Genomic DNA, 24,489 nt, shown 5'->3' with positions numbered 1-24,489 from the left:
GGAAAAACCTGTAACTGTACGGTGACAGTTATCAACTGGATTCGCCATGGTGACAGTTCCAGAGTGTGAACAAATACCAAATGTGTCCCCCGCTTGAACCGTGTGCAATGTTACATGACAGTTACGTCTCGGTAAAATAGGGGAAGGAAGAGGAAGGCAGGAAGACTGAGGGCACTGGCCGGACAGGGCTTTGGGCCTCTGAGGCTGGGAGCTCTGGGTGCCTCTCAGGACTCCTGTGGGGGCAGGCTGCTCAAGCCTGGGAGACCGAGGGAACTGACTGGTCTGGTCGGGTGACTCTGACCTCCTCAGGCCCTTGCTTACTGGTGAGAAGGCTCTGTGGACGTGGCCTCCTTCCCAAGGAATTGAAGCTCGGGTCATGAGGTTTTGAACTATGCCACGGCTGAATAAATATCCTGTTCTGTGGGGAGATGCAGAAACACCAAATCCATGACAATGCCAGGAACTTGGCTGATGAACAATCATCATCTCCCAAGGCTAAAACTACAGGATGTTCTAGACACTTCTCTCGTTCATTCCCATAATTCCTCAGCCTTCTTCTATCCCAGGGGCTTTCCTGAGCCAAGTCCTAGATCCTTCCAGCAACCTACAAATACTCCCACTCCTCAGGCAAGGGCGCTGGGGCCAAGAGCGCAACTACACCTTAGGCTGTCTCAGAGGTCTGGGCTCTCAGCCACTCCTGTCCACTGCCTTTCTGTCCCCGCTCTCAGCCAGTCTGTCACCCCACTGCCACTGCCCAGATCCTCAGCATTTCTCACTTGGACATCTGCTACTCCAACAGGTGTTCCCTGCAGGTGCCCCTTGGGTACAAGACAGGCTGCAGTGACCCCCTTTGGGGGCACCCCGAGCCCTCACAACCTTCTGAGACCCCCCTCACCTGGCTGGATCACTGCCCCCCCTCCACCCTCCTGGGAAAGCCCTCTCTCCCTCTTTGCCTGAGAGTCCCCTCACCTCAGACACACACCCCCAGGTTGGTTGGGCTCTGGCTAGGTGCCCCTGACACTTCACATGCCATTTGTAACCTTCAACATCACAGGGCAGTATGGTGGACTTACTGGGCATGTCCCCAGAGGGACAGGAACCTGTCTGGTTAGATGTGGCATATGACAGGTAACGTGGGGACTCTGGAGACAGACCCTTGGAACTTGGATCACACCTATTTGCTGTGTGACCTTGCATGAATCACTTAACCTCTCTGTGCTCAGAGGCCCCCTCTCAAGTGCATGCACCACACAGAGTGGTCACAAAGATTAAGTGAAGAAGCAAAGCCTTCCAGTAGCCTGGGCACCCAGTGTCACTGAGTCTCGTCCCCTTTGTGCCCTGTTGTCTGACTCCTGGAGGCTCTTGTTGACCATGTGTTGGCTGAAAAAAAGTCCTGTAAGCTGAGCGTGCATGTGCCAAACCTCCCTGTGTGCCTTCTATAGAGCTTAACACTGTGACTGTCCCCATGTTAACAGGGAAGAAAGAGGCCACAGGAGGAGCCCTAGCATCTGCCTCTAGAGACCCAGCTCTGAGAGGCGGCCGCTCCAGGGTTGACAGAGGCACAACAGCCTTTGAGTCACACAGGGAGTGGGGTCCGCTATAAATCTGTTTCTCCAAGTTGTGCCGTTTTCAGTGCGCTGGGTGATGCTCATGTGTGCTGGGACTGGGCCAGAGGCATCGTGTCCCCTGAAAGGCTCTGGGTGACCCCAGGACAACGGGCCCTGTGCAGGCTTGGCCTATGGCTGGCAGTGCGCTCCTGTGTCCTCTCCAGGAGAGGGCAGATCTGGTGGGGACCATATGAGCAGAGGTGGAGGCCAGACATCTGTCCCAGATGACTGAGTGCAGATGAAGCTCCTGCCAGGCCACCCCACCCCACAAATGAAGGCCCCCAGGAGGTACTCCCAGGGTCCCATCAAGCAAGGGGCCGTGGCCACCAAAGCCGCAGGCAAGAGGCTCCACCTCACCTGCTGGACTTGACCCACAGCCGCCTCTCGTGGCCGGCCCTCCATGATGGCCATGGTGACTGCGATGTGTTCTGCCTGATGGGCTTTGGCACTGGGTCTTATCGCAGACCCCAGCTCAGTCACCTTCTTTACAAAGCTTTGGCTGGGCTTGGTGGGCCTTTGACTTTGCAGGAGTGTGAAGTGGACCTCGGTAGCTGCCTGAACTGGCCCTGTCATGACTTTGCATCCCAGAGCAGCCAGCCCCTTTCAGTAAGACAAGTCCAGGCCCTGGCATGTGGCCTGCCCACACTGCTAGTGGTCGAGGGCTGTCCTGAACTCCCCATTTCATCTCCTGCTCACCAGCACCAGGCCCACTGCAAGGTCTCAGCTCACCGTCATTACTTGAAGGCTGGAGGACAGACCTACATGGGGACAGGTCTGGGCCCTGGGGGGCTCTAGGGACAGAAGGAGCAGGCCTTGAGCGCAACTCCTGTTCTTACCAGCTGAGTCTGTTTCCTCACCTGTAAAGTGACAGTATTGGCTACCTCCTGCAGCCACTGGGAGGATGACAGGACTCCATAGATATGCAAAGTGCATATGCAGTGCCTGGCCCAAGTTGAGAGCTCCAAATGGCAGCAAGATAGTCACACCTGTGCTGGTGTGGGTCCCTTGGGTAGTTGTGTGCAGGTGGTGCAACCTGTCCTTTGGTCCAAGTCAGGACCACTGAACAGGCAACATCTTAGGAATGCCCCATCTGCCCTCGGGGTGGTACCAGATTTGTCGGGCCCCAAAAGGAGGTTCCCTTCTGCCCAAGACCAGAGGCAGAGAGGGGAGGCATGGCGGCCATAAGAAGCTTTGGGGGTTGACACCATCCCACACCTTGAGGGACCAGTGGTCCCAGCACATGATAGGTGCCCAGTGAATGCTTATTTTTTGCAGAGGCCTGCCCACCAACCAGCACATGGACCTTCAGACTTCAGAAACAGCTGGTTGGACATGGAACTGACAATGAGATGCTTGGGGTGGGGGGTGTGACGGGGGAAGGGGTGAGGCCAGGAGAGGGCATTTTTGAGGCTGCCCATCCTGCCATGGTTCCAGTGTGAGCTGGATGCAAATCAAATGCCAAATGAAAACCGCAGATTGCTAACTTGACTTGGATGGAGAGGAAAGAGAAAGTCGTGGGCAAATTCCCTGCAAAACCTTGGGCTAGTAAGTGTTCTGTAGTGGGACCTGCTTGCAACAGAGAAAGACCATGTCAAAGCTTCTTTAAAGAGAAGGATTAAATTTTTAAAACCTTGGGAAACAGCTAAGCCTTCTGCTTCTCTGTTCTGATGGGAGTGAAAAGTGGGGCTCCATTAGCATCGTGGTGTCATGCCACTGGTAGTTCCGTAGAAAAATGTACTTTCCTCATCATTTGATTGCAGATGTTACACACGTGACAAACTTCCTCCCATGTCTTAGTTTGTACTTTAACTTTTAAGGATAAAGCCCCAATCAAACGTTGTGCTCCTAATTCACTATGAAGTTTACTTAACATTTTGTGTTAAGTGGACTCACTAAAAGTGCCCCTGGGATAACAAAGGGACAGCCTGGAAATACCACTGAGACCCAACTGAGCCACGGGGTCCCCAAGTCAGAAGGGACATAAAGTGTCTACTAGTCAAACCTCTGCCCAAGGCTTCCATCTGGGTCCCACATGGCCACTAGTAAGAGGTCATCCAGCCTCTGCCTGAGCACCTGCTGGCTGGGCGGTGATTGGTCTCTGAGGCACCTGTTCTTGTGTCCCAGGTCTAGAACAGCCTTAAGTTCTTTGGGTGAAAGGACGACGTAAGCTGGGCTTTCAGGAGTCCTGAGTGCCCTCCTTTCTGACTGCCTCCTGTCCCTTCAGCCAAGACAGCTCATACCCAAAACGTGGCACTCACCACTTGCCCCTGAGTATCCTTTCTCTCTGGAGCCCAGTCCCTGTTCTCATTTATGGAGTGGCCCAAGAGAATTCTAAAACCTGTTTACCATCCACATCCCAAACTAGAACAGAACTCAGCACATAGCCTGGAGCACTGCGACCAGCTGCACAGAGAGCGAGGACTTATGCGCCTCATTTTCTTTGGCTAGAGAATCCTCTAATGGAGCACAGATCCCTTTGTATTGTAGGAAAAAGAAGGGGACCCTCATGCTGGTACTTGGCAGGTTTCTAGAGAGGGTGAGGCTGTCCTGGCTGATGCCCTGGTAGCTTGGGATGCTGGGATGCTCAGTGCCAGACTCTGAGTTGACAGGGCGATGACCCAGCATACACAGCTGCCAAGTGAACTGCCCTTTGATGCTGCCTCTAGAGAGTCAATCTGAGCCAAGGATTCTTCAGACAGAGCTGACATGATGACGGTCCTGTTCCTGGAGTAACAAAACGCAAAACACACCCAACCAAGGGACTGAATATAAAGGCACTTTATGGGGTATTTCAGAGGTGTGGCATCTTCCTCCGGACATCTACAAATATTTGTCGGGCAGGTTTTACTCCCCGTGAAGACTTAGAAACGCGCTGAGATGGGTGCTCAGAGAGACAGGGAAAATCTCAGGGGAGAGTCCTCGGGACCCACCCAGGGGTCAGCAGGGAGTCTCATTTTGCCCTCTCTCAGATCACAGCCCCCGTGTACCTCTGTCCCCCTCATGAACAGAGAATGAATGACCCAAGAAAGTCATCAGAGGTGAAGCTCCCCCAACCCTGATATGAAGTTATATGGGAGAGTAAACATAACACTCACAAGAAACAGAGTGTTGCTTTTTTTTTTTTTTCTTTTTTTTTGCGGGGTGGGGGGTGGGTGGGAGGGATGGGGTGGGGGTTGGTTTCTTTTTTCCACCATGGAGAGCATTTCTGCATTCTACAAAGTTACACTGGAAGACGAACTGATCAGGTAACACCGTCCGAGTTTCAGCTGAAGATCTTCGGTGGCTTTATGAAGACTTCCATCGGATTAGAGAAAACACTGCATGGACCACATACAGCAGAGTGGCTACGTAGGAAAACACCTGCAACCCAGATAAGTGACCATTAGTGGTCGTATGTGGGGACAGGGATGGCATGGGTGTCCGCACTGCACAGGACACTCGCCTGGCCCTCGGGATGACAGGCCTGCCACCACTTCCCACACTCATGCAGCATCCTTCCTTGCTGATCCCAGATGTGGCCCCACAATGCTTTTGGCACAGAGTGCCAGGTGATCGGACGATCCACTGGACTTGTGTGCTAGGCCAACCATCTGACATCTCACGATCATGTAGGTGCCACCTAATCGGAAAGGGGACCTCAGATGCAGGAGAGTGCCAACCACTCTCCACAGAAAACATCCCTCCTCCACAATAGTCAGACTAGAGCCCAGCAGGTGTGACCCAGCAGCCCCCGTTAAGGGGTCACAAGCATGTGGGTTTGGTGGCTCCAGTTAAGGTCTCAATACTCCCCGGATATCCTTAGATTCTATTAGAATTTCATTCTCTGATTCTTAACATTGTGAGCCTGGCGATGGGAGATGGGAAGTAAAGGACAGGGGCACGGAGGAAGGATTTTAAATTTTGCAAAAAAGAAAGGGGCTTACTGAAAAAGCTGCTAAGAAGACCCAATTAGCTGCTTTAGCACTGGAACAAAGGCCCTGGAACTGCAGCAAATGGTCACTTGGTGGCTGTCGTGTCCCCAACTCACTGTGTTCACTGGGCGCCATCTCTTCCTATCCCCATACTTCGGCATCTTGCCTCTCTAACGGCCTATCGGCCCCTGAGCCAACTACTTGCACCTGGTTTTATGACCTTGGGCACAGGTCAGGAGTTCCCAAGCCAGGCATGGCATTCCAGTGGCCACGCTTCCATGACTTTGGAAAATGCCCGTAAATAGCAATGGCACTGGGTTGCTCCCTCCCCACCTCCACACATGGGTGAACCCTTCAACTTTGGCCATTGGCCAGGGGTCATAAGTAAGCTGAGTTATTTAATAACAAGTGAGAGAAAACACATCTGGGGACTGTAAGTACTAAAAGGAGCAGTCATGTAGATGTATGAATGAGCAGCTCCCCAAAACTCTCCCCCATAGGCAGGGAGTGGTTCACCACCTGGGTAGTCAGAACCCTCAGTAGAGGCACCTCAGAAGTCCCTACAGGAACAGGAAACAGAGACTTAATTTTCAAATGAGGTTAAAAAATGACATATCAGGAGCACTAAAGCCAGGGACATGAAGGGACTTTAAGCTTTCAAAACCCCCTCTCCCTTAACACCTGCCATGAGTGCCTAATACGGGTCCAGGAACCTGCAGATGTCTATAGAAATTTCCAGCTACATTCAGACAAGTCCACCAATCCCAGGATCCCAAAGGCCAGAGACACGGGAAGAGGTCCCCAGCTACCTCCCCACACCCGGTTTGGTCGCCCCCAGGCCTTCCAAAAGGCAGGGTCTGGGGCTAAATCCCGTGTAATAGTGACTCCTTTCTTGCACATTGATGCAGTTGATGCTTGGAATAGAAGGCATGACTTTACATGGAACTGAGCTCCCATCTCCCTTTGGGGTTTCGATCCAAGGCATCCAAGGCAGAGGGAGTTTTGATCTTGTTTCTGGCATTGCTGACTCTGCCTGGGCATGCTCATGGTTCTCCAGCTCAACTAATGAAAATGTGGGGACATGGTCGGTTGTGGTGTGGATGGGCAGATATTGGTGTGGTGCTCCATGGAACGCTACTCAGCAGTGAGAACAAACACCGTGCTCTCACCTGGCCACATGCGTGGGCCCACAAGCCTGAGGTTGAGAGAGAGAAGCCAGACATCACAGAGCACACAGGGCACAGCCCCGTCTCCATGGACTTCAAAAGCAGGCGACATTGAACCCGGCAGCTAGAAGTCGGGCAGGGGTTGTCCTTGGCGTGGGTGCCCCGTGATGGCGGCAGGACAGGAGTAGGACTCTGGGAGCCATTCATTCTGTTGTTTCATGATCAGGATGCTTGTTACACAGAGGGGTCCACTTTATGAAGATTCATCGAGCTGCACAGTTGCATCCTGCTCACTTCTCTGATGTGTGTTGCATTTTGATGAAAAGTAAGCAAGTTGGAACATGGTCGAGTCCAGTGGGTCTCCATTAGAGACCTGTCCGTCTGGGTTGCCCGCAGCAGTTTTATAGAAATGATTGTCAAGTGCCTTGCTTATGTCTGCTTGGGGAGAAGCCTAAGTTGGGATGGGGAGTTATGAGGCTCTCGAGGTGAGGGGAAGATGACGGAGTCATTTGAAGGATGACCCCTCCTCCCGGAAGGAAGGTCCACCAAGGTGCTGCTGGCTGTGCTTCTGTCTATAAATGCACCTGCCCAGGAGATGAGCCCACATGGGACCATTCTACACTGTGGGACAGTGAGGGGTGCCAGGGACCATGAGGTGGCCATGTTTATGGAACTGGGGAGGAGGCTTGGAGCTTAAGGGGAGAGTGTGGCTTCCCCAGGGCAGGGGACGGGCCCCTAGGGACTAGCAACAAGGCTTCAAGGAACTTCCTTAGGCCCCTTGCCAAAGTCCAATGCCGCCCCTCCCCATCCCATGGTGTCTTCTTGCCTCTGCTCCACCATTTCCAAAAAGGAGGGCTGGACGAACTTTGGCATCTGTAACTGCCATCTTGTGACCTATCACCACACCTGACTTCAGGGCTTGCTTGATTTGTAGGCTGATCTCCAGAGTCTGAGAAGTGCTCCTTCTGAGCTGTTGTCCTATTTTTTAAATTCCCACCTTGACGCCGTGAGTCAAAATACTGGTTGGCGCAGGCCCATGCACACACAGCTCTGGGAAAATCTTTCTGAAACCCCCCGTCCTTGTTACCCCATCACTATGACCTTTCCGTTAAAGAGAAAACCCAGTTCACAGTGGTCTGGCCCCACCACTGGACAGCATTCTTCTTAGAGCACAGAGACTTGACCCCGTCACAGGCAGCTAGCACCCCCACCTATCCTGCAGAAGGGCCGAGTGGGGTGCAGGCTCATGTCCCACCCACTGCCCACTGGGAGGAAGTCTCTGACCATCCCCGTGGTCCTCAGGGGACCGGACAGGAAGGACACCCCATCTCATAGATGAACACGCTGAGGCCCGGAGGCTGCCAGGGACCTGCACAAGGAGTGGAGGATAGGTGACTCGGGCCCCTCCAGCAGGACAGCGTCGTGAAGGCCTTCCAAGGAGCCAGCACCCACAGCCGGGGTGCCTGGACATGCTGGGCCTCGAAGGGCCTCCCCAGCCCCAGCCCCAGAGCCAGGGCCTGGCCAGACACCGGCCTCTCGGCTCTGCACCCCTGGCACCAGTGCTCCCTGGCACTGACTGCGTATCCACGGCAGAGCAACCAGCCAGCTAGAGCCAGGAGACCCAAGGGGCCAGACTCACTGCCCCGTGCCAGTGCTGAGTGTGGATGACAGAGCTCTGGGTCAGGACACCTGGTACCCTGCCCTATGGTCTCAGGCCCTGGTCCTCCCTCTGCGAAGTGGGTGTAATGACCACCCCCTCCTAGGGCCGCTGTGAGGGTGAAGTGAGACGGGTTGCAGGAGCTCAGAATGCCGCAGTGGCCCTGCACCCTCACACATCCGCCCTCTGCACACCCCAGGCCCACGTATACAGCCCGGACCGATGACCCGGGCGCTTTGGGCATGTCACTCCCTTCTCTGGGGTCTTCCTCTTCATAAATGAGGGAAAGATTTACATCCTTCCAAAGCCAAGGAACTAGAGAACAGAGGGGCTGGGCAGCCTGGGGCTCAGTAGGCAAGGACTCACCACAGCGGAGATGTTCTCGTGGTACTGCTTGTAGGTGTAGCCGTCGTACATCTCAATGGTGGCCAGGGCTTCCAGGACAGAGGCGCTGAGGTAAAACAGGGCTGCGGTGCAGTGGTAGGCTGCATCCTGCAGGGGCAGGAAGGGCCTCAGAGGGACGGGCACCCGGAGTGCAGGCAAGAACCGCTGGGGTCCCCCGGCATGGCTCAGGTTTGTCCCCACATCCCCCCAGCACCGAGCCCCTCCCCTGAGGCTGTGTAACCAGCAGTCTCCCTGGTTTGGGGACTGGAGGAAGGACTTCGATGGAGGTGGGATGCTGGTTCTCCTTAAGGTGGGATCAAGAGGATGTGGATGTGGGGCAGAAAGGGCAGCTCAAGATTTAATCAGTAAAAATTGGTTCTGGACCTCAGAAGGGTCACTGGTGGTCACAGTCCAGGTTCAGATATGGCCTCAGAGGCCAGTGCAGGATGAGAGAGGTCCGGCCATTTCCATTGTTGTTTTGTTTTCTCTTTTATGGGGGACAGGAGGGGAGAGGGGGTGGGGCTGGGCACCCGGATATGTTTAAAAGCAAACAAGGAGTTCTGAGAAGCTGTAATGTGGACGTGATTTCAAAGCCTCAGCAGGAGGCCTTTTGAGAACAGGAGGCCCAGCCAAATGCCCCCTGCTTTCCAGGGAACATGATGACAGGTGTCTGTGTGTGTTTTACCCTCTTCCTGGGCCCCAGGCGGAATCTATACAGGATGGACCACAGGTCACCCCTCACCCCCCTGCAGTCCTTCTCTGGTGCCTCCACTTTAGAAGGCATAACTGGGAGCCAAGCAGTAAGCATGGCCTCACTGGGCAGCAAAGGCCAGTCCGGCGGACCAGATGGAAACCAGCCCTCCTGGAAGAAGGGCTGGGGGCTGAGCTGTTGGTTACTGTGAGGAGGGCAGTCACGCAGGAGAAAGTGGAGCAGGCCCAGCAAGAGCTCGGCAGTGGCCATCAGCTTCCTCCTGACCCCCTGACCCTCTGGCTGCTTGGACCGCTCGGCCTTGGAACATGGGTGGGCGACGTCTATGGGCAGCCCCCCAGGAGAGAGGGTCCAACACTGCTCTTCCCTCAGACATCTGGATGGTACTCACCAGGGTGACCCAGGAGGCCTCTCCTCCATGGGTGCCAATTAGGTACAGGACGAGCAGGGCAGTGGTGGCCACGAAACAGAACACAGACACGAACATCACCCAGCCCTGGACTAGGGGCACAGGCACCAGCGACGAGGCGACCAGGATCCACACCAGGCCCCCAAAAACCTGCAGAGGGCGGTGGCAGGGGTGAGTGCTGGCCAGGAAGGACCAGAAACAACCCCCACCCCCAGCGCTGCAGCCTGAACTCCCACCCTAGCCCATCCATCCCCAGCTTGCTTGTCATTTTTCGTTTAAAGAAAATAAATAAAATTTTTGTTGAATAAATGCTTGCACCACCTTTATCTGCCAGGCACTGTCCTAAGTGCTTTAACTAACTGAGGTAATTAATTCTCACAGCTTCACTAGCGAGGTGATGATCACTGTGTCAGAGGGGGACTGAGGCGTGTGGCAGTGAGGCAGCTGTCACCGCAAAGAAAGACTTGTGCATCCAGCACTATCATCAGAAGGGTTGTGCTTTGTCCTGAGGCAACACCCTCCCTCCCTAGTATTTGGTGGGAAACCCCCTTTTCATCATATAAGGGTGGTGGCCAGCTGATGGGTTGGCTGCACTGCGTCATTAGCATTTCTTTTTCTGAAGTGTGGTGCCTGAAATCCCAAGTCCAGGCGGGCCCAGGTCAACCTGGCCTCCCCTGCAGCCTGGGACAGGCCTGAGGGAAGCGCTTTCTATGGTGATCTAGAAGACAACCCCGTTGCTGTGCACAGGGGCTGTGAGCCCCATCTTCAAAGAGGAGCATGGGGTCAGCAGCGTCCCCCAACACCGCAGCCCCGCTGCCCCACAGACATGCGCATACCAACTCACGCTGGGATTTTCCGTACACACTTCCCCTCCCTTTGTCACCCTTCATCTCAGTGAAATCATAGCCTCACCCTCCACCGCCACCCAGATAAGGGTGTGCTCGAGGCTGGACATAGGTGAACACGACTTTGCAGTCAGAGGTCCCAAGGTACTGTGGTATGTGCATGCCACCATCCTCCTGAGTATCGAAGGACCTCCATTCTCTGTGGTATGAAGGTGGGCACACCACCTGCTGGGCGAGAGCCCACTGTCCTCACAGGTGATTTCGGAGCCTCTTGGCTGGGAAGCATCAGGAGAGAATCATATTTGGGTATCAAAGTCAGTGTGGTGGGGAAGCTGGGCTTGGCATAACCAAGCTGGGCCTGATGGATCACATGCGGGCTTCTCTGTGCAGAAAACTTTCCTACTGGCGAATCTGAGGCTGCCTGAAGGCACCTGACAGGGTCACCAACTGGGAGCAGAACAGGTAGGGGACAGGAAGCTGAGGCCAGGAGGGACTCTCTTTCCAAGGGCCCTGGCCAGACTTCGTGGCTGTGAGAACTGCAGTGCAGATGTGAGTCGGAGCTACCACCGCTGTGAGGGCCCCGCCCCCTGTGCCGGCACCCTCGGTGCCCACCAGTTAGCACCCTGAAACCTCTTGACAAGTATTTGGCCAGTGGGGTTTAGCGCCTGAGCCAGGCACAGAGTTTGCATGTGGGCCCTGAAATGGCACAGGTGCAGCCCACCGAGGAGGCTGTAGCATGCCATCCCATCTCCTTGCCCCGGTTCCTCGTCTACAGCTTGCAATTTGTGGCTGATGCCCCACTTTGCTGTGGGTGTGAGTTGGCTGAACCACAGATGTGAGCAGATGCCTCGGGCACTGGGCGCAGTACTACCCCACAGCTGGGGTGGCCCAGTGGAGAGGTTGCAGGGTGCTAATTGGCCCCGAGGAGACTGAGGCAGGGCTCCAATCATGTCTTGAAGGGAGAGAAGATTAGGTGGTTCACTAGGCCAAAGGTCAAAAAGTAGCTTTGGGGGGGGGGGTGGAGATGAAAGAGGACACCTCAAGCCTGGAGGGCACCGGAGCGGCAGTGAAGGTGGCAGAAGGCTGGGGAGCTGTGCACTGGGTAGGGGGCAAAGAGAGGCGGGAGATGGGGCTTGAGGGAGGAGATCCTTAAGGCAGAACCGACTACTGGGCCAGCGGGAAGGCCTCCCAGGTGGGCTCAGTGCAGAACTGAGGTTCGGCCTGAATCATGGGGCCAAGCCGCCCTCCACCCACAGAGTTCAAACCCAGCAAACAGAGAGCCGAGGTGCCGCACCCACATCTCGCAGATAAGGCACCGGGCAGGGAGCAGTCACTGCAGCCCAGCCTGGCTCAGGCGCTAAACCCCATGGCCAAATATTTGTCAAGAGCAAGGGGTAGGTGAGGGTTCAGCATGTCCCTCTGGAAAGAATACTCAACGTGCCTCCCAGCTTCCCGGAGGCATGTGTTCAGAGGCCATCACCTTGAAATTGTCACTCGCTCAGGTGGAACCTGGCCATTTCCTTTCATGTCTGTCTACAGGGGTGACAGATTTCTACCCACCTCTGCCTGCACCCAGGGCACCCCTGCCATGACAGAGATGGTGCGGCTGCTATGGTGGTCTCAGACAAGATCTCTAAACCCCCTGTGTGGAGCCCTCCACTGGGCCCCAGGTCCCCAAGCTGGACAAGTGGGGTCGGCCCTGGGCTGGCTATCACTCTGTGGTTCTTAGCCCTCGCTCTTCACTAGAATCGCCGAGACTCCTTGAATAAACAACGTCCAGGGTTGGACCTGCCTGAAGAAAAGTAGTTATAGGACAAGAAATGTACATCCAGGCTCAAGAAATGGACATCCAGGCTCTTGCCAGAGGCCTTGGACCATGTTTCCATCACACGGGCTGTGGAGGACGTCCTGGGATCGCCTGTCTTCAGAGCCCCACCTGCTGTCCAGTGATGCCAGCTGAGACACCGCTGCAGTTCCTTCCTGGGTTCTGGCTGCAACATTCCCTCTCCTTTCCTTAGCTTCTGTCTTACCTTAATCCTGAGGTCATCCTTGGGTGTCCTCTGGTCACCAGGACACAGCCTCAGTGTCTGTGACTGGGGCCTGAGCTGGCACGACGGGCTCCTCGCCACCCTAGCATTTTGGGACTGGACAGTTGTCTTTAAATTCAGACTGACTTGGATGCCGAGCAGAGCAGAGGCTCCCAGAACCAACAATAATGCACAAAATGAGACAAAAATTCCTCAAGACGTAAACGAGCGCATGTCTGTGGTCTACTCAATCAAATGGTTTTTGTGAAAAACATTTCTCCAGGAGAAAGTCTTGGAGGGAGCTCTCATGCAAACTCAGAGAAAGTTCTCTCTTTTTCTATCTGAATTAATCCACGGTGGGTAGGTGAGGGTGGTTCAGGGTGTAGACTTTAGGAGAAGACTTCGAATCCCAGCTCTGCCACTTACTAGCTGGGTGGCCTGCTGTTCCTTGGGCAAGTTACTTAACCTCTCTGTCCCCTATCTCAAAAACAGTGGTGATAAGAGCACCCACCCATGAGGTAGGGGTACAATGACTTTATGCCTGTAGACGCCCAGCACATGGTGAGCTGTCACAACTGTTACATGATGAGGCAACACCTCACCTGTAACCATGTGAGACTCCCAGGAGGTCTAGGTTCATACGTGCACAATTACCCACTCCAAACCTTGTCGGAACCCAGAATTTAAAAATAACTTCAAAAGCATCAAAAGGAGAAAAACCTTTGATCTCCCAGAAACCAAAAGAGGAAAAAAATGTGTCTGCCTCCACGGGAACAAACACAAAGGACATAAAAGTATGAGAAAGCCGTCCTTCGAACAAAAGGCCTTAGTTATGAAGCGGGAAAGAAATTTTCGGGAACATTCTTGAGAGACGCAGGGCTGACTGGCTGGGCATCCATAGTCACCCACCATCTCTGTCACAGGGCTGGAGAATTGAGCTCAGTGCTGAGGAATTGCTCACATTCTCTGGATATTTTCTGGGGCCTCATTGTGCTCAGCCAGGGTCTCCACCAGCAGACACGCTTCCAGTGACATGTCTAGGCGTGAACCACGGAGGCTCCCCATGCAGGCCTTTCCACAGACACGCCTGGCAGTGTGGCCCCTGCAGCTCCGAGTGCCTGGTGTGTGTCCTGGAGGCTAGTGTGGACAGGACATGGGCTGTGCTCCCAGCACTGAGCCATCCTGCCACTTTGGTCAGGTCTCCCCAGGGAGAGAAGAAAAAGACAGCCACAGCAGAGGAGACTTGTCCCGAGCCCCTCGGTGCTCTCTGAAGGTCACCAGCCCCAATCTGTGATGCTGGAAATGTCTGTGCTCGCTGAAGCGTCTAGGACTTGGGGGCACTGAAACAGCAGGAGGGCTCGGTTGAGGGGGATTTGACTAGCACAGGACATGAGCACCAGGCAGCAGGAGGATGACACAGATGGAGGTCAGAGGGTGAAGACGCAGGACCCCCAAACCCTGAAGGCTTCCCTGGGTCCCCTTGGCTCTTCCCTTCAGGAAACAGGTCTGAGAGGGAGAACGGGGACTCCCTTGTCTGAGGCAGGGAGTGGACACAGAGGGTCTCATGCCAACTGCTCTGGTTCTTGCATGAGCCCCACTGCCCTTGTCTGGAGGAACTGAGGTCCCAGCAAGTCCAAAGAGATGCTTCCTTCACTCACCCACTTATGCGTTTAGCAGATGCTGAGGTTGGCCACGAGCACGGTCAGCATTGAGGGCAGCTGCACGCAGGAGACAGGCCTTATCCAAAAACACACTGCTGAACAGAGCCCCTTTCCTGGCCCAGGCAGCCAGGCCCACTGGAGCAGCTCCAGATCCACCAAAATCAGAGTCAGGTCTTGCTGAAAGGACCCAGGCTCGTCCCTGAGTGGGGACGGCCAGCCAAACCCCTCTGCCCAGGACAGGGATGAAGCCCAGAAGTATGCTCAGCATGCCTGGCTCTGACTCACAGGGAGGTGTCTGGGGAAGGTCAGAAGACCGTGTGGGGACTCCCTCCCCCTCTTGTTGGCAGTCTGACTGTGGAGGCTCTCCCACGGTGGACACTGGGAGTGGCACCGAGGCCCCTGGCTCAGTTACATGTACCAGATGCTCAGCCCCCCTGGCCACTTCATCAGCAGGCTCCTTCCTCCCAGGGGAACTCATCGTGCCATTGTCCCTCCCAACACGGGCTTAGATCGTGTCCTTCTACCTAACCTGAAGGCAAGCCCGGGACTCGGCGCATGGAGTCCATTTGCGAAGACTTGGGATTTAAAGAGATAGGGACAAGTTCACATGCATAGTTATGTTACCAGGGCACGTGTGGCCTGGGGGGCTCTGCTCAGGCCTGCACCCCACTTCCTTCAAGTGGCAGGGGGTTCTTCTGTCCCATCGCACCCCCTACACTTCTGCGCCATAGCACTGGCCACCGCATGATGATTGATGTGACCCCCTGACCAGGCAAACCTGGCCGCCATTCCTGGGGTCTTTCCTCAGGCATATCTTTAGTTGGATGGAAAATTTTACCAACCATGCGGCACCCACTGGCCCTAACCAGCAGGACAAACAGAAGCAGGAGGTTCTGTGACAAATCCGGATAAACCACCTTGAAAGACAGAATCATGCTAGACAAGGCAGGAGTGGCTTCTGTGCAAAATTTAAAAAAATGCAAAAGGCAGTGATAGGAGTCACCAAGTCAGCTGGCATTGTGAGCAAACAAAACAGGTGTGTACCTGCAAGCTGCCCATACGGGACCTGGCATGTCTCTCGAGGGTCCCGTGGGACCTCCTGAGAATTGGTGGTGACTGTCAGTTTCACCTTCCGTCTGCCCGTGGTGTTAAGCACTCTTCTGTGATACATAAACACTAGCCAGGCAGGAGACCAGACACCAGGCCCTGTCCCATGCTGAGAACACACAAATATTGCACAGCACATGGGTCTGTGCTGAGATGTGGACATGTTCTCTGTACGGGTGGGAGACAGACCCCAGCAGGGCCTGCGGCACAGCAGGCCAGCAAGGGGGTACTCTCAGGGCGGGCTTCCAGGTGAAGGTGTTGGAGAAGCCCAGGCAGGAGGATGGAGAATTCAGCCCTGTCATGCCACGTGCATCAAAGGAGTGCCATGAACGGAGACCGGTAAAGGCTACGGGGGTGCTTCCAGAAAATACCCTAAGACAGAAAGCTGGGGTACTCCCCTCCCACCAGCCCCCCAGTCCAACTTCTCCTGATTAGAGGCAAGAAGCATAGGGCAGGGTGGAGGCTGGGGAAGTAGGGCTTGCCCTTCCAGATGGTGATGCACTGACGTTGACAATGACAAATTGTTTCTGAAAGCTTTAATCCGGGACTCACTGGTAATCGGTTTCCTCGCCTTCGGGCAGATGCAGCAATTTTCATCACACTCAGAATTCACAAAGCTCTCCCCACCTGCCCTGGCACCAGGCTGGAAGCAGAGAGGCTCGAGAAGTCCACCAGTCCCAAGGCAGAGAAAGGGCAGGACTGCCAGGGCCTGGCTGGCCAAGCACAGCTCAGAGCCCATGAGCCATTGGGAGAGCCGCAGAGGGTGGTGTCTGCAATGTTTGGGGACTCTGGGGACAAGCCATGTGTGCCATCCACAGCCCCATACACTCCCAAACCTGACTCGCCCTCTGCCTCGCACACCCTGCTGAGTAGGGTGTCCCAGGCAAAAGCGGGTGCGGGATTTGCCTCATGGCCCCCTGTTAGCATGGATTGGCCAGCTGGTCTCAGAGCAGATGTTATTAGTGAATTGATAATGATTGCTGCTAATAGCTAGAGAGCAGTAACAATGAGAACCCCACTGCTGCCAGAGCCCAGTGCCTGTCACACGTGTTCATTCCTCACAGGGATCCTGACATGAATGCTATTATGTCTCCCCCCTGCTGATGCAGAATGCAAAGCTCCAAGGTCCCAGACCCAGGAACAAGGTGGCCCTGCAGGTGAGCCCACTGGCCCTCGCCCTGCTCCCACTGCCTCATCTTTCAGACGAAAAGAAGAGCAAGGTTGTGTTTAAGGACAAAGACCAAGGCTCTAAGGGACAGCACCCCCTCTTTGGCAGGCACAGGCTTCAGTCCCCATCCCAGGCCTATCACTGGACCTTAGTCACCACCCACCCCTCACTGACAGGGGTGGTGGTGCAGCTTCACTGACTGGTCTTTTCCTGGAGTGCCCCGCCCCCAAGCCTGCACCTTTGTCCCTCTAAGGGCCTCCTTCAAGGTGGATCCAGTAGTTTTTGGGGTCCTCACCTCCCCTGCTCTTCCCCTCTCACCCAAATGCATTCTAAGAGGATGAGGGCGCTGGCCTGGAATTTCAGTCAGCTGGTCCGCCCCTTCCTTCCTCCCATGCGTATCAATATGCCATGGCTGGTGATGCTTTTCTTTTAGTTCCTACTATTTTCCTCAGACTGTATGGCCTTGGTGCGTTAAAGCTGGGGTTGTTTTGCCCTAAGGTGGGCAGAACAGGATCTGTGCACAAGGTGGCAGTGGTAGACAGCCTACGGCTAAAGGCGCAGCAGACCCATGCCCAGACGTTACCCTGGTGCCTGAGCTGCTGGGAACCAATCCCGCCCTCCCAGCAGAATGCAGAGAGCAGGTCGGGCCCAGGATGCTGGAAAACCAGGACGTGATCCATGCTCCAGGGAACAACCAGGCACCTGTGAGGAGTCAGCCTACCATCCCTGTGGCTTTCGTGCTTCAGGGACAAGGGCTGCCACTCACCCACTGTCCTCACATCCATCGGCATGAACTGGAACACCTTCTGGGGGATCTTATTGGTGCCTACCTCTTTGGAACAAACACCATGTGGAAGCCACCACTGGGCATGTGTTGGGGGAAGCCGGGCTCTGGGCCAAATCCAGAGTCAGTCCCCCCTCCTCCACCCAGACCTGGACAAATTGGACACAAGCAGCCCAGTCCCCACCCCCAGCCCTTTCTTCACACAATGCGCTGAGTCCAGAGCAAAGCCAATCCATTCCTAAGGCTTCAGAACCGGCCTCAGCTGGCTAGCAGCACAGCACACTGGCCCACTCCCTGGGCACAGTGAGTATGGGTGTAGGCGCAAATAGTCAGCCTTTGTCCCTGGTCTGAGCTGTCCTGCAGTGGCATTTGGAATGCTCCTACTCAGAAAGAGGGTGCCTGGGACCAGGCTGGCTGACCCCTCATGGAGTCAGGAGGGACTCAGGGTGAGCTAAGTAAGAGTGTTTTTCCAATGAGCTTGGTTGTGATGGCAAGTGTGCCACCTTCCAGGAGCTGAGTCCAGTTATCACACTTAGCCCTTTTCAGAGAACAGCTCAAATCTCTGACTCCCGATCAAAGCAGGCCTCTGGTTCTTGAAAAACCGGAAAAGTCACTTCTGGACTCCAAGAACCACCCCTGAAAGACCTCTACCTGGAATCCTTTCCTCCCTTTAGGGAGTAGAAACTGGGCAGTGCCCTTCCCCCTCCAAATAGCAAGGAGAAGGGCCCACAGCACAAGACAGGACAAGGCTAAGAGTCCAAGGACACAGTCATGAAAGGCTACACTCAGCCACTGTCCTGCACTGGCCAGCAAAGCCAGCCCCATGCTCTGGTGACTGGAGAATAGGTGTCTGGCTGGGGCAGCAAGAAGTTTTCCTAGGAACAGAAAGGGTGCATCTAACCGAGCGCTGTCCCCGCTATTCTGTGTCCCATAAAAACATTGAGGGGTAGGCTGGCCTGTCGATGACCATGGAGGTCTGTGCCTTGCTTATCAAATGCAGATTCTTGGACCTGCCAGTGGACCTAGTGCCTCAGACCCTCCAGTGTGTTTTTGACAAGCACATGCAGGCGGGTGTGAGCTCCCCAGTGGCTATGAGCTATCCTTTCATTCCTGGGGCAGGGGACGAGAAGAGAGCCAGGCCAGCCCAGGGCTGCCAGGTGGGCAGGACCACCTTGACATGATTTTGCTGCAGGCAAAAGTGCATCGTAGGTGTCTGAGGAAATTCGGAAACCTGGGTGCGACTTGGTGTCACTGCAGGAAGTGCCACCCAGATCTTAGGAGTCCAAATGCTGCCTTCTCAGTGGAGCCAGAACATGGACCACTCGCCATGTCATCTTGCCCACATGACCCTCAGGACCCCCCCTGGCAATTGATCACTTAGGGCAAGTCCCAGGATTTGTCTAGTCACTCTCAAATAGAAATTGTCTCATCGTCCAGTTCACTGCAGAATGATCTCAGGTGGCTCTCCCATTCCACCCACACCCAAAGTGCACCCTACAAGTGTTGCCTCTCACCACGCATGGGGAGGGCTGGGTGGCACCCCTAGCACACTCTTTTCAAAGCAATGTGCTTTTAGCTGCTCCGCCTCTTTTAAAGGCAGGCAGGAGGGTGCGGGTTAGTAATTTCGTAGGCCCATTTTCAGGTACTTCCTTTACAAGTTCTAGAAGTGTGTGTGTGTTGGGGGTAGGGGGCGGGGATGGTCACTTCTGGCACTTTGTGGGAGATTTCCTCTTGGGGCTCTGGCCAGAGCCTAGATGAAAAGCATCCCATGTCAGCATCTTGTCCTGTAATGGTGGCCTGAGTGTCGCAAAGGCCTTGACTTAGAAAGAAGAAGAAGAGACAAAGATTATGGTTTCAAAAGGAAAAGTTCTCCTTGACAGGGGTGGGGGGCAGGGACAGGACAGAAGCAGAGTCCTAGGATGAGGTGTTGGGGCTTGGGAGACACTGAACATTTTACCCAGGCGCATGGGGTATGCCAGTGTGGGTCTGGGGTGCTCACTTCTCATCAGAGGTCAGGAACTCGGGGAGCAGGGCTGAAGGCCAGGGTGAGGCTGCCATGCCCCATCCAGAGCCACCTCCCTCCCCTGCTCTGGGGAGCAGTTTCCTTGCCTTGAGAGGGGAGTGAGTGTTGCCCTGATGACCCTGGAGGGTTGACATCTGGACCTCTCAGGCTCCTGGGAGGTCAGGTATGGGAACGTGAACTGTGTGTGATCAGCAACTTGCTGGACTATACAGATCTAAAAATAATCAAGCATTTCACACCCTTCGAACAAGCAGAAAATAATGAAGGCTGACGCTACTAAGTGTGGCCAGGATGAAGGACAATAGTGGCTTTCATAGCCTGCTGGTCAGAGTCGGCAAGGTCCAGATTTAGCCTGAAGCTTATTCAATTTGGGGATCTTCTTTATAAGAGGGTACAAAATGGGGCAGGATCTGGGAAGGGGCTGAGCCAGTGAGAGTCCTGAGTTTAAATAAGCTTCACAGGCCTCCTAGCACCCACATCAGAATACCCATGTGCACGCATGTAAATGCGTGTAAACCCCAGAGGACGCTGCAGGAAAGCATGTTGCAGAAGAAGAGGTACAGAAGGACACTCTTTTTACAAAGCATGGGAACATGCAAAGCGGGCCCTGTGCAGTTCATCACATTTAGCCTAGGGGTGGTCCTGAGCCTGCAGCAAAGAGAACAAGAGAACAGCAGAGTGTCCAGTGGCCTTCGAGGGCACCTGAAAAGCTTTGTTTCCTTAACACTAAAAATAATGAGGCAAATACTAAGATCTGACGAAGTTGAGTATTATTACCTGGGTGCCTATTAAATTATTATATATACTCTTCTGTAATATTTGAAATATTAAAAAATTTTTCAAGCAACATAGACCAAACCATTTAAAAATGACCAATTCAATGGCATTTAATATAGTCACAATGCTGTGCACCCACCACCTCTAATTCTAAAACATCACCCCAAAAGGAAATCATACTCATGAAGCAATTGCTTCCCATTCCCTCTCCTCTGAGTCTCTGGCAACCACCAGTTTGTGTTTTGTTTCCACAGATTTACCAACTCTGGATATTTTATATAAATGGATCAGACAATAGGTGATCCTTTCTGTCTGGCTTCCTTTACTTGGCATAGTGTTTTCAAGGTTTATCAACTCTGTAGTATGTGTTTGTATTTGATTCCTTTTTATGGCTGAAAAATGTGCCATCATATGGATGTATGACAATTGTTTATCCGTTCACCAGCTGATGGACAGCAGGCTATTTCCACTGGCTGGTCACTGTGAGTGGTGCTGCTCTGAACACACATCTCTGTGTACCTAGTCGGGCCCCTGCCGGCAAGTCTTTTGGTTTCTAGCCTGGGCATGGAATTGCTAGGCTCCACCAAACTGTTAAATGCAAAGAACCCATTCGACATCCTCACCGTTAATGTATGAAGGTCCCAGTGTCTCCACATCCTGGACAGCACTTTTTGTCATTTTACTTTTTTTTTGATAATAGTCATCCTAATTTCGTGTGAAGTGTCACCTTATTTGGTTTCGATGTCATTTTCCTAATGACTAATGATGCTGAGCCCCTTTTCATATGCTTATTGGCCATTTGCACATCTTTGGAGGAAAGTCTGAGCCTTTTGCCTGTTTTTTGATTGGGTTGTTTATGGTTCTGTTGCTGAGTTGTAATAGTCCATAACATTAAAAAAATCCTCCCAGGGTGGAGGCGTCTCCTTGGCCTTTCCACCCTCTACTGTTCCCACGCATCCAGACAGGAGGAACCACAAGATGGTGTCTGCTTTCCCCAGGCCCCCTGTGAACCCCCCCCCCACCCAGAGAGGAATAAAGGAAGGAAGTGGGGTGTGGGGAGGAGGGAGCAGGGGCCAAAGTGGAGGACAAAAACATCCTTCTAAGACAGCTGACAGGGAGGGAAAGGGAGAACTACTTCTTCTGGAAGTCCCTGCTGTCACAGGTCACCACCCCCCCCCCAAGGGGTACTAAGTTTCACTAACGCCTGCCTCTCATTACATGTCCACGCCCATTCTCTCCTTTCACTGGGAGGGGTGGGGCGGGGGTCCTGTCCCCTCCTCCGTAGGTCACCCTGCCTCACTGGGCTGTTCCTACCCTCAGGGGCCATGGCAGGAGGTGGTCTGTCCTGTGAAGCCAACCCCCGCCCCCCACCTGCTGCTACCTGAGCCAGCTGAAGGCAAGAGAAGGAGGGCGCACCAGAATACTTTGCATGAAACCCAACGACCATACAGCGACACAGTGACACAGGCAGAGGGAGCCACGCATTAGCCCAACTTAAGAGATACTAGGAAGACCCTTCATTGTTTTAAAATGTCTCAGCCCCAAGCACCTCAGCATTAGCCATGAAACTCTGCTTTGGTAAAAGCACAGTGGCCCCTGAAGGACTGCCCATTCCCCCTCCCCAGGCCGTGGGCACTGCATGTTCCATTTCAGAAATCCGGCCTCCAGCCAGCACAGACTGAATGCCCAACAGAACCATGAATGAGCCTCTTGCTGAAAGAATATTCCAGTGGATGCAAGCCCCCCACCCCCGGGGGGGGGGGTTTGTCCCTATCTAAAAGGTGGGGCTGGGCTTAGTAGTGTCCCGGGCTTCTTTTAGAGGTCACTTCCTTGATTCTGGCTCACCCCAATTTTGAAGTCCCCCTGGATACACCCTGGTGTTCTACTCAGCTTTCACAAGTTCAGAGATCGGGTGCCATCAGGCAATCTGTCTCCTGTCCCCGCCCTCTCAAGCCCTCCCTGGATCACAGAACCTGCTCCCTTTGGTGGTTACTCTTCTGCCCCCATCAGGCAGTAAGAAGCTGGGGATCCATTTTTAAAGTCTGGTTTGGTCATTTTTCTTTCCCAGCCAACTCCCCAGGCAGCCATCTCTGTAGTGGGGGTACAGAACAGGAATCTCTAGTTGGGATGCTGGGCACCCACAGAATAAACTCAGCAGGCCCCCTCCCGGGTGAGGGCCTGTGGTCTCTGGGAAGCATCTCATCACCTCGCAGCTGTGGGTGGAGCTGTGCTCCGGGGTAAGGAGGGACCAACTGCAGGCGCAGAGGCCTTGCTGCTCAAGGTCAGCTCGGACCTAGATCACTCTGCCAGCCCCGCCCCCCCCTCCTCCGGGGGTCAGAATGACCGGGGACAGAATGACTGTGGCAGCAAACCATGGCCTGTTTTATTATTTATTTCCAGGTCAAAGTTGTCAAATATGGTCACTCCCCAGAAACTTTCAAAGGCCAGGAGAGAATGATTGGATTCAGTTCCTCCTAGGACACCAGCCCAATCTCCAAGCCTCCCTGGTGTTGCTCAGATTTCTTTTGCTGATTTTAATAAATGAAATCTTAACCCTGGAGAGAGCTAGGTACCCCTACTCGAATGTCCCTCTCGGAGAAAAACTTCCTCAGCTGGTGGGCACGCGCACAGCTTTGGGACTGGGCCCCTGGACGGCTTCCCACATCTGACTCAGGCTACGCATGTGTTTCCCCCCTAAGTCATGGAGACTGTGTCCCTCACTGTTGTTGGTCTAGAAGGGGCCAAACGACTAGAGAGGCAGAGGGGGAGGGGGCAGATCCCCTTCACCTAGCTCCGCCACTCGGCTGCTGCTGTACCTGCGTAGCTTGTGGACCTGGTGCTGATGGCCCATCCCTCCCCGGGCGGCGCGCGAGCCACTCACAAATTCGAAGATGAAGAGCAGGTCCGGGAAGGTGATGAAGACCGCGAAGCCGCTGGGGAGGGAGCTGCCCCCCGACGCCGCTGCGGGGGCCATGCCGGCGGGCTGCGTCGGCCGGGGGATGGGACGCGCGGCTCTACCTCCGCGGTGACCGATCTCTGGCTCGGTGGAGCGCAGTGGCCAGGCGCCCCCGCGCGCGGGTTAAGAGCAGGGGGAGGGAGGAGCCCCGGCCGCCGCCCGCCCCGCCCGCGCTGCCGCCGGGCGCGCCCCAGGGGACTGGGCAGGAGGGCGATCTGCGAGCGCTGCCAAGCCCAACTCCGAGGGCGCCCTGCGGGCGTTCCGAGAGAGGGTGAGGGCTTAGCCCGGCGTCGCACACAGTGCCACCTCCCGCGGGGAGCAGGACGAAGCCGCTTAGGTTGTGCACTCTTCACAGGTGATCACCATCCCTTAGGAATGACAACCATCAATACCTCGGCTTCCCAGACTCCCGACCGGACCGCGGCGCCCCTTGAGTCACCACTGGTAACTGTTAAGTTAGGTCCGTTCACCTTTCAGCGGCGTGCGTTAATTTGTGTGATCTCTACACCCAGGTTTACGGTGGGGGCGAATTCCTAGTCCTGTCCCCTTGGAGTTTTCAGGGACGGTGCCGAGACCAGCTCTGGCCACCCAGCCCTTTTCCCAGGGTGCCTGTGAGCCTCTCCATCTGCAGGCAGGAGTGGCTTGCAGTGCTTACAGCCCCAGGGGAGGTGCTGTGGGAGATCTATGTTGAACCCCAAAACAGGGGACCCCCCTGGAGCTGATTTATCCCTTTCACTGAGTGGGGACAGACGGAGCCTCTGCCAGTGGAGGACTCTTTCCCATGTCATTTGACTGCTCAGTTAACAGTGGGCCTTTTTTTTTTTTTTTTTCCTGGACCATGATTCTTTTTTTCTATTTGGCTTTATCTTTAAACAAGTATCACACTGGAGTAGCTGACTTTTAATTTAGGCACTATCACCAGGATGAGCCCCAGATCATCCTGGGCGCTTCTGTGGCTAGGCTCTTGGTTAGGTGCCCAGGACATGGCATACTAGGGAAGGAGACAAGGCTGATGGACCTAGCGGGGCCAGTAGCAGGGCACCCCACTTGCCTCTCTCCAGGGACCCTCACGCTTCCCTCTACACAGCGCACAGCGCTTTCCTCCCCAGGCCTTCTGGAAGGAAACAGAAATTCTTGCCAATGAGCTGTCCGTTTTGATCCCTTTGGGAGCTGGACCAGGCATTAGAGGTGAGAAATCCCACTGTGTCTCTGTGAGCTCCCTCAGGGCTGCTGGCCTTGGTGGCCTGAGACCAGGAGGGCCATTGTGTCAGGAGGATCTGTTGGCCCCTGCCAGGTTC

At 54.6% G+C, this 24,489-nt stretch overlaps 1 protein-coding gene across 1 annotated transcript; it reads right to left on the bottom strand.

Annotated features, from left to right (window-relative positions):
* Positions 1 to 4,754: 4,754 nt before the first annotated feature.
* MAL (mal, T cell differentiation protein) lies at positions 4,755 to 23,285 on the bottom strand. The gene is made up of 4 exons (XM_016142883.2): positions 23,117 to 23,285; positions 9,826 to 9,993; positions 8,708 to 8,833; positions 4,755 to 4,967 (listed from the first exon to the last, which is right to left on the bottom strand). The coding sequence occupies exons 1-4, from the start codon at positions 23,207 to 23,209 to the stop codon at positions 4,893 to 4,895; spliced, it is 462 nt and encodes a 153-aa protein (XP_015998369.1). The 5' UTR covers positions 23,210 to 23,285; the 3' UTR covers positions 4,755 to 4,892.
* Between the last annotated feature and the right edge of the window lie 1,204 nt (positions 23,286 to 24,489).

The sequence above is a fragment of the Rousettus aegyptiacus genome, unplaced genomic scaffold (assembly GCF_014176215.1).
Source record: "Rousettus aegyptiacus isolate mRouAeg1 unplaced genomic scaffold, mRouAeg1.p scaffold_m13_p_7, whole genome shotgun sequence".
Taxonomy (NCBI): Eukaryota; Metazoa; Chordata; class Mammalia; order Chiroptera; family Pteropodidae; genus Rousettus; species Rousettus aegyptiacus.
Note: the sequence above shows the minus strand (reverse complement) of the source record. Positions and strands in the feature narration are given on the sequence as shown.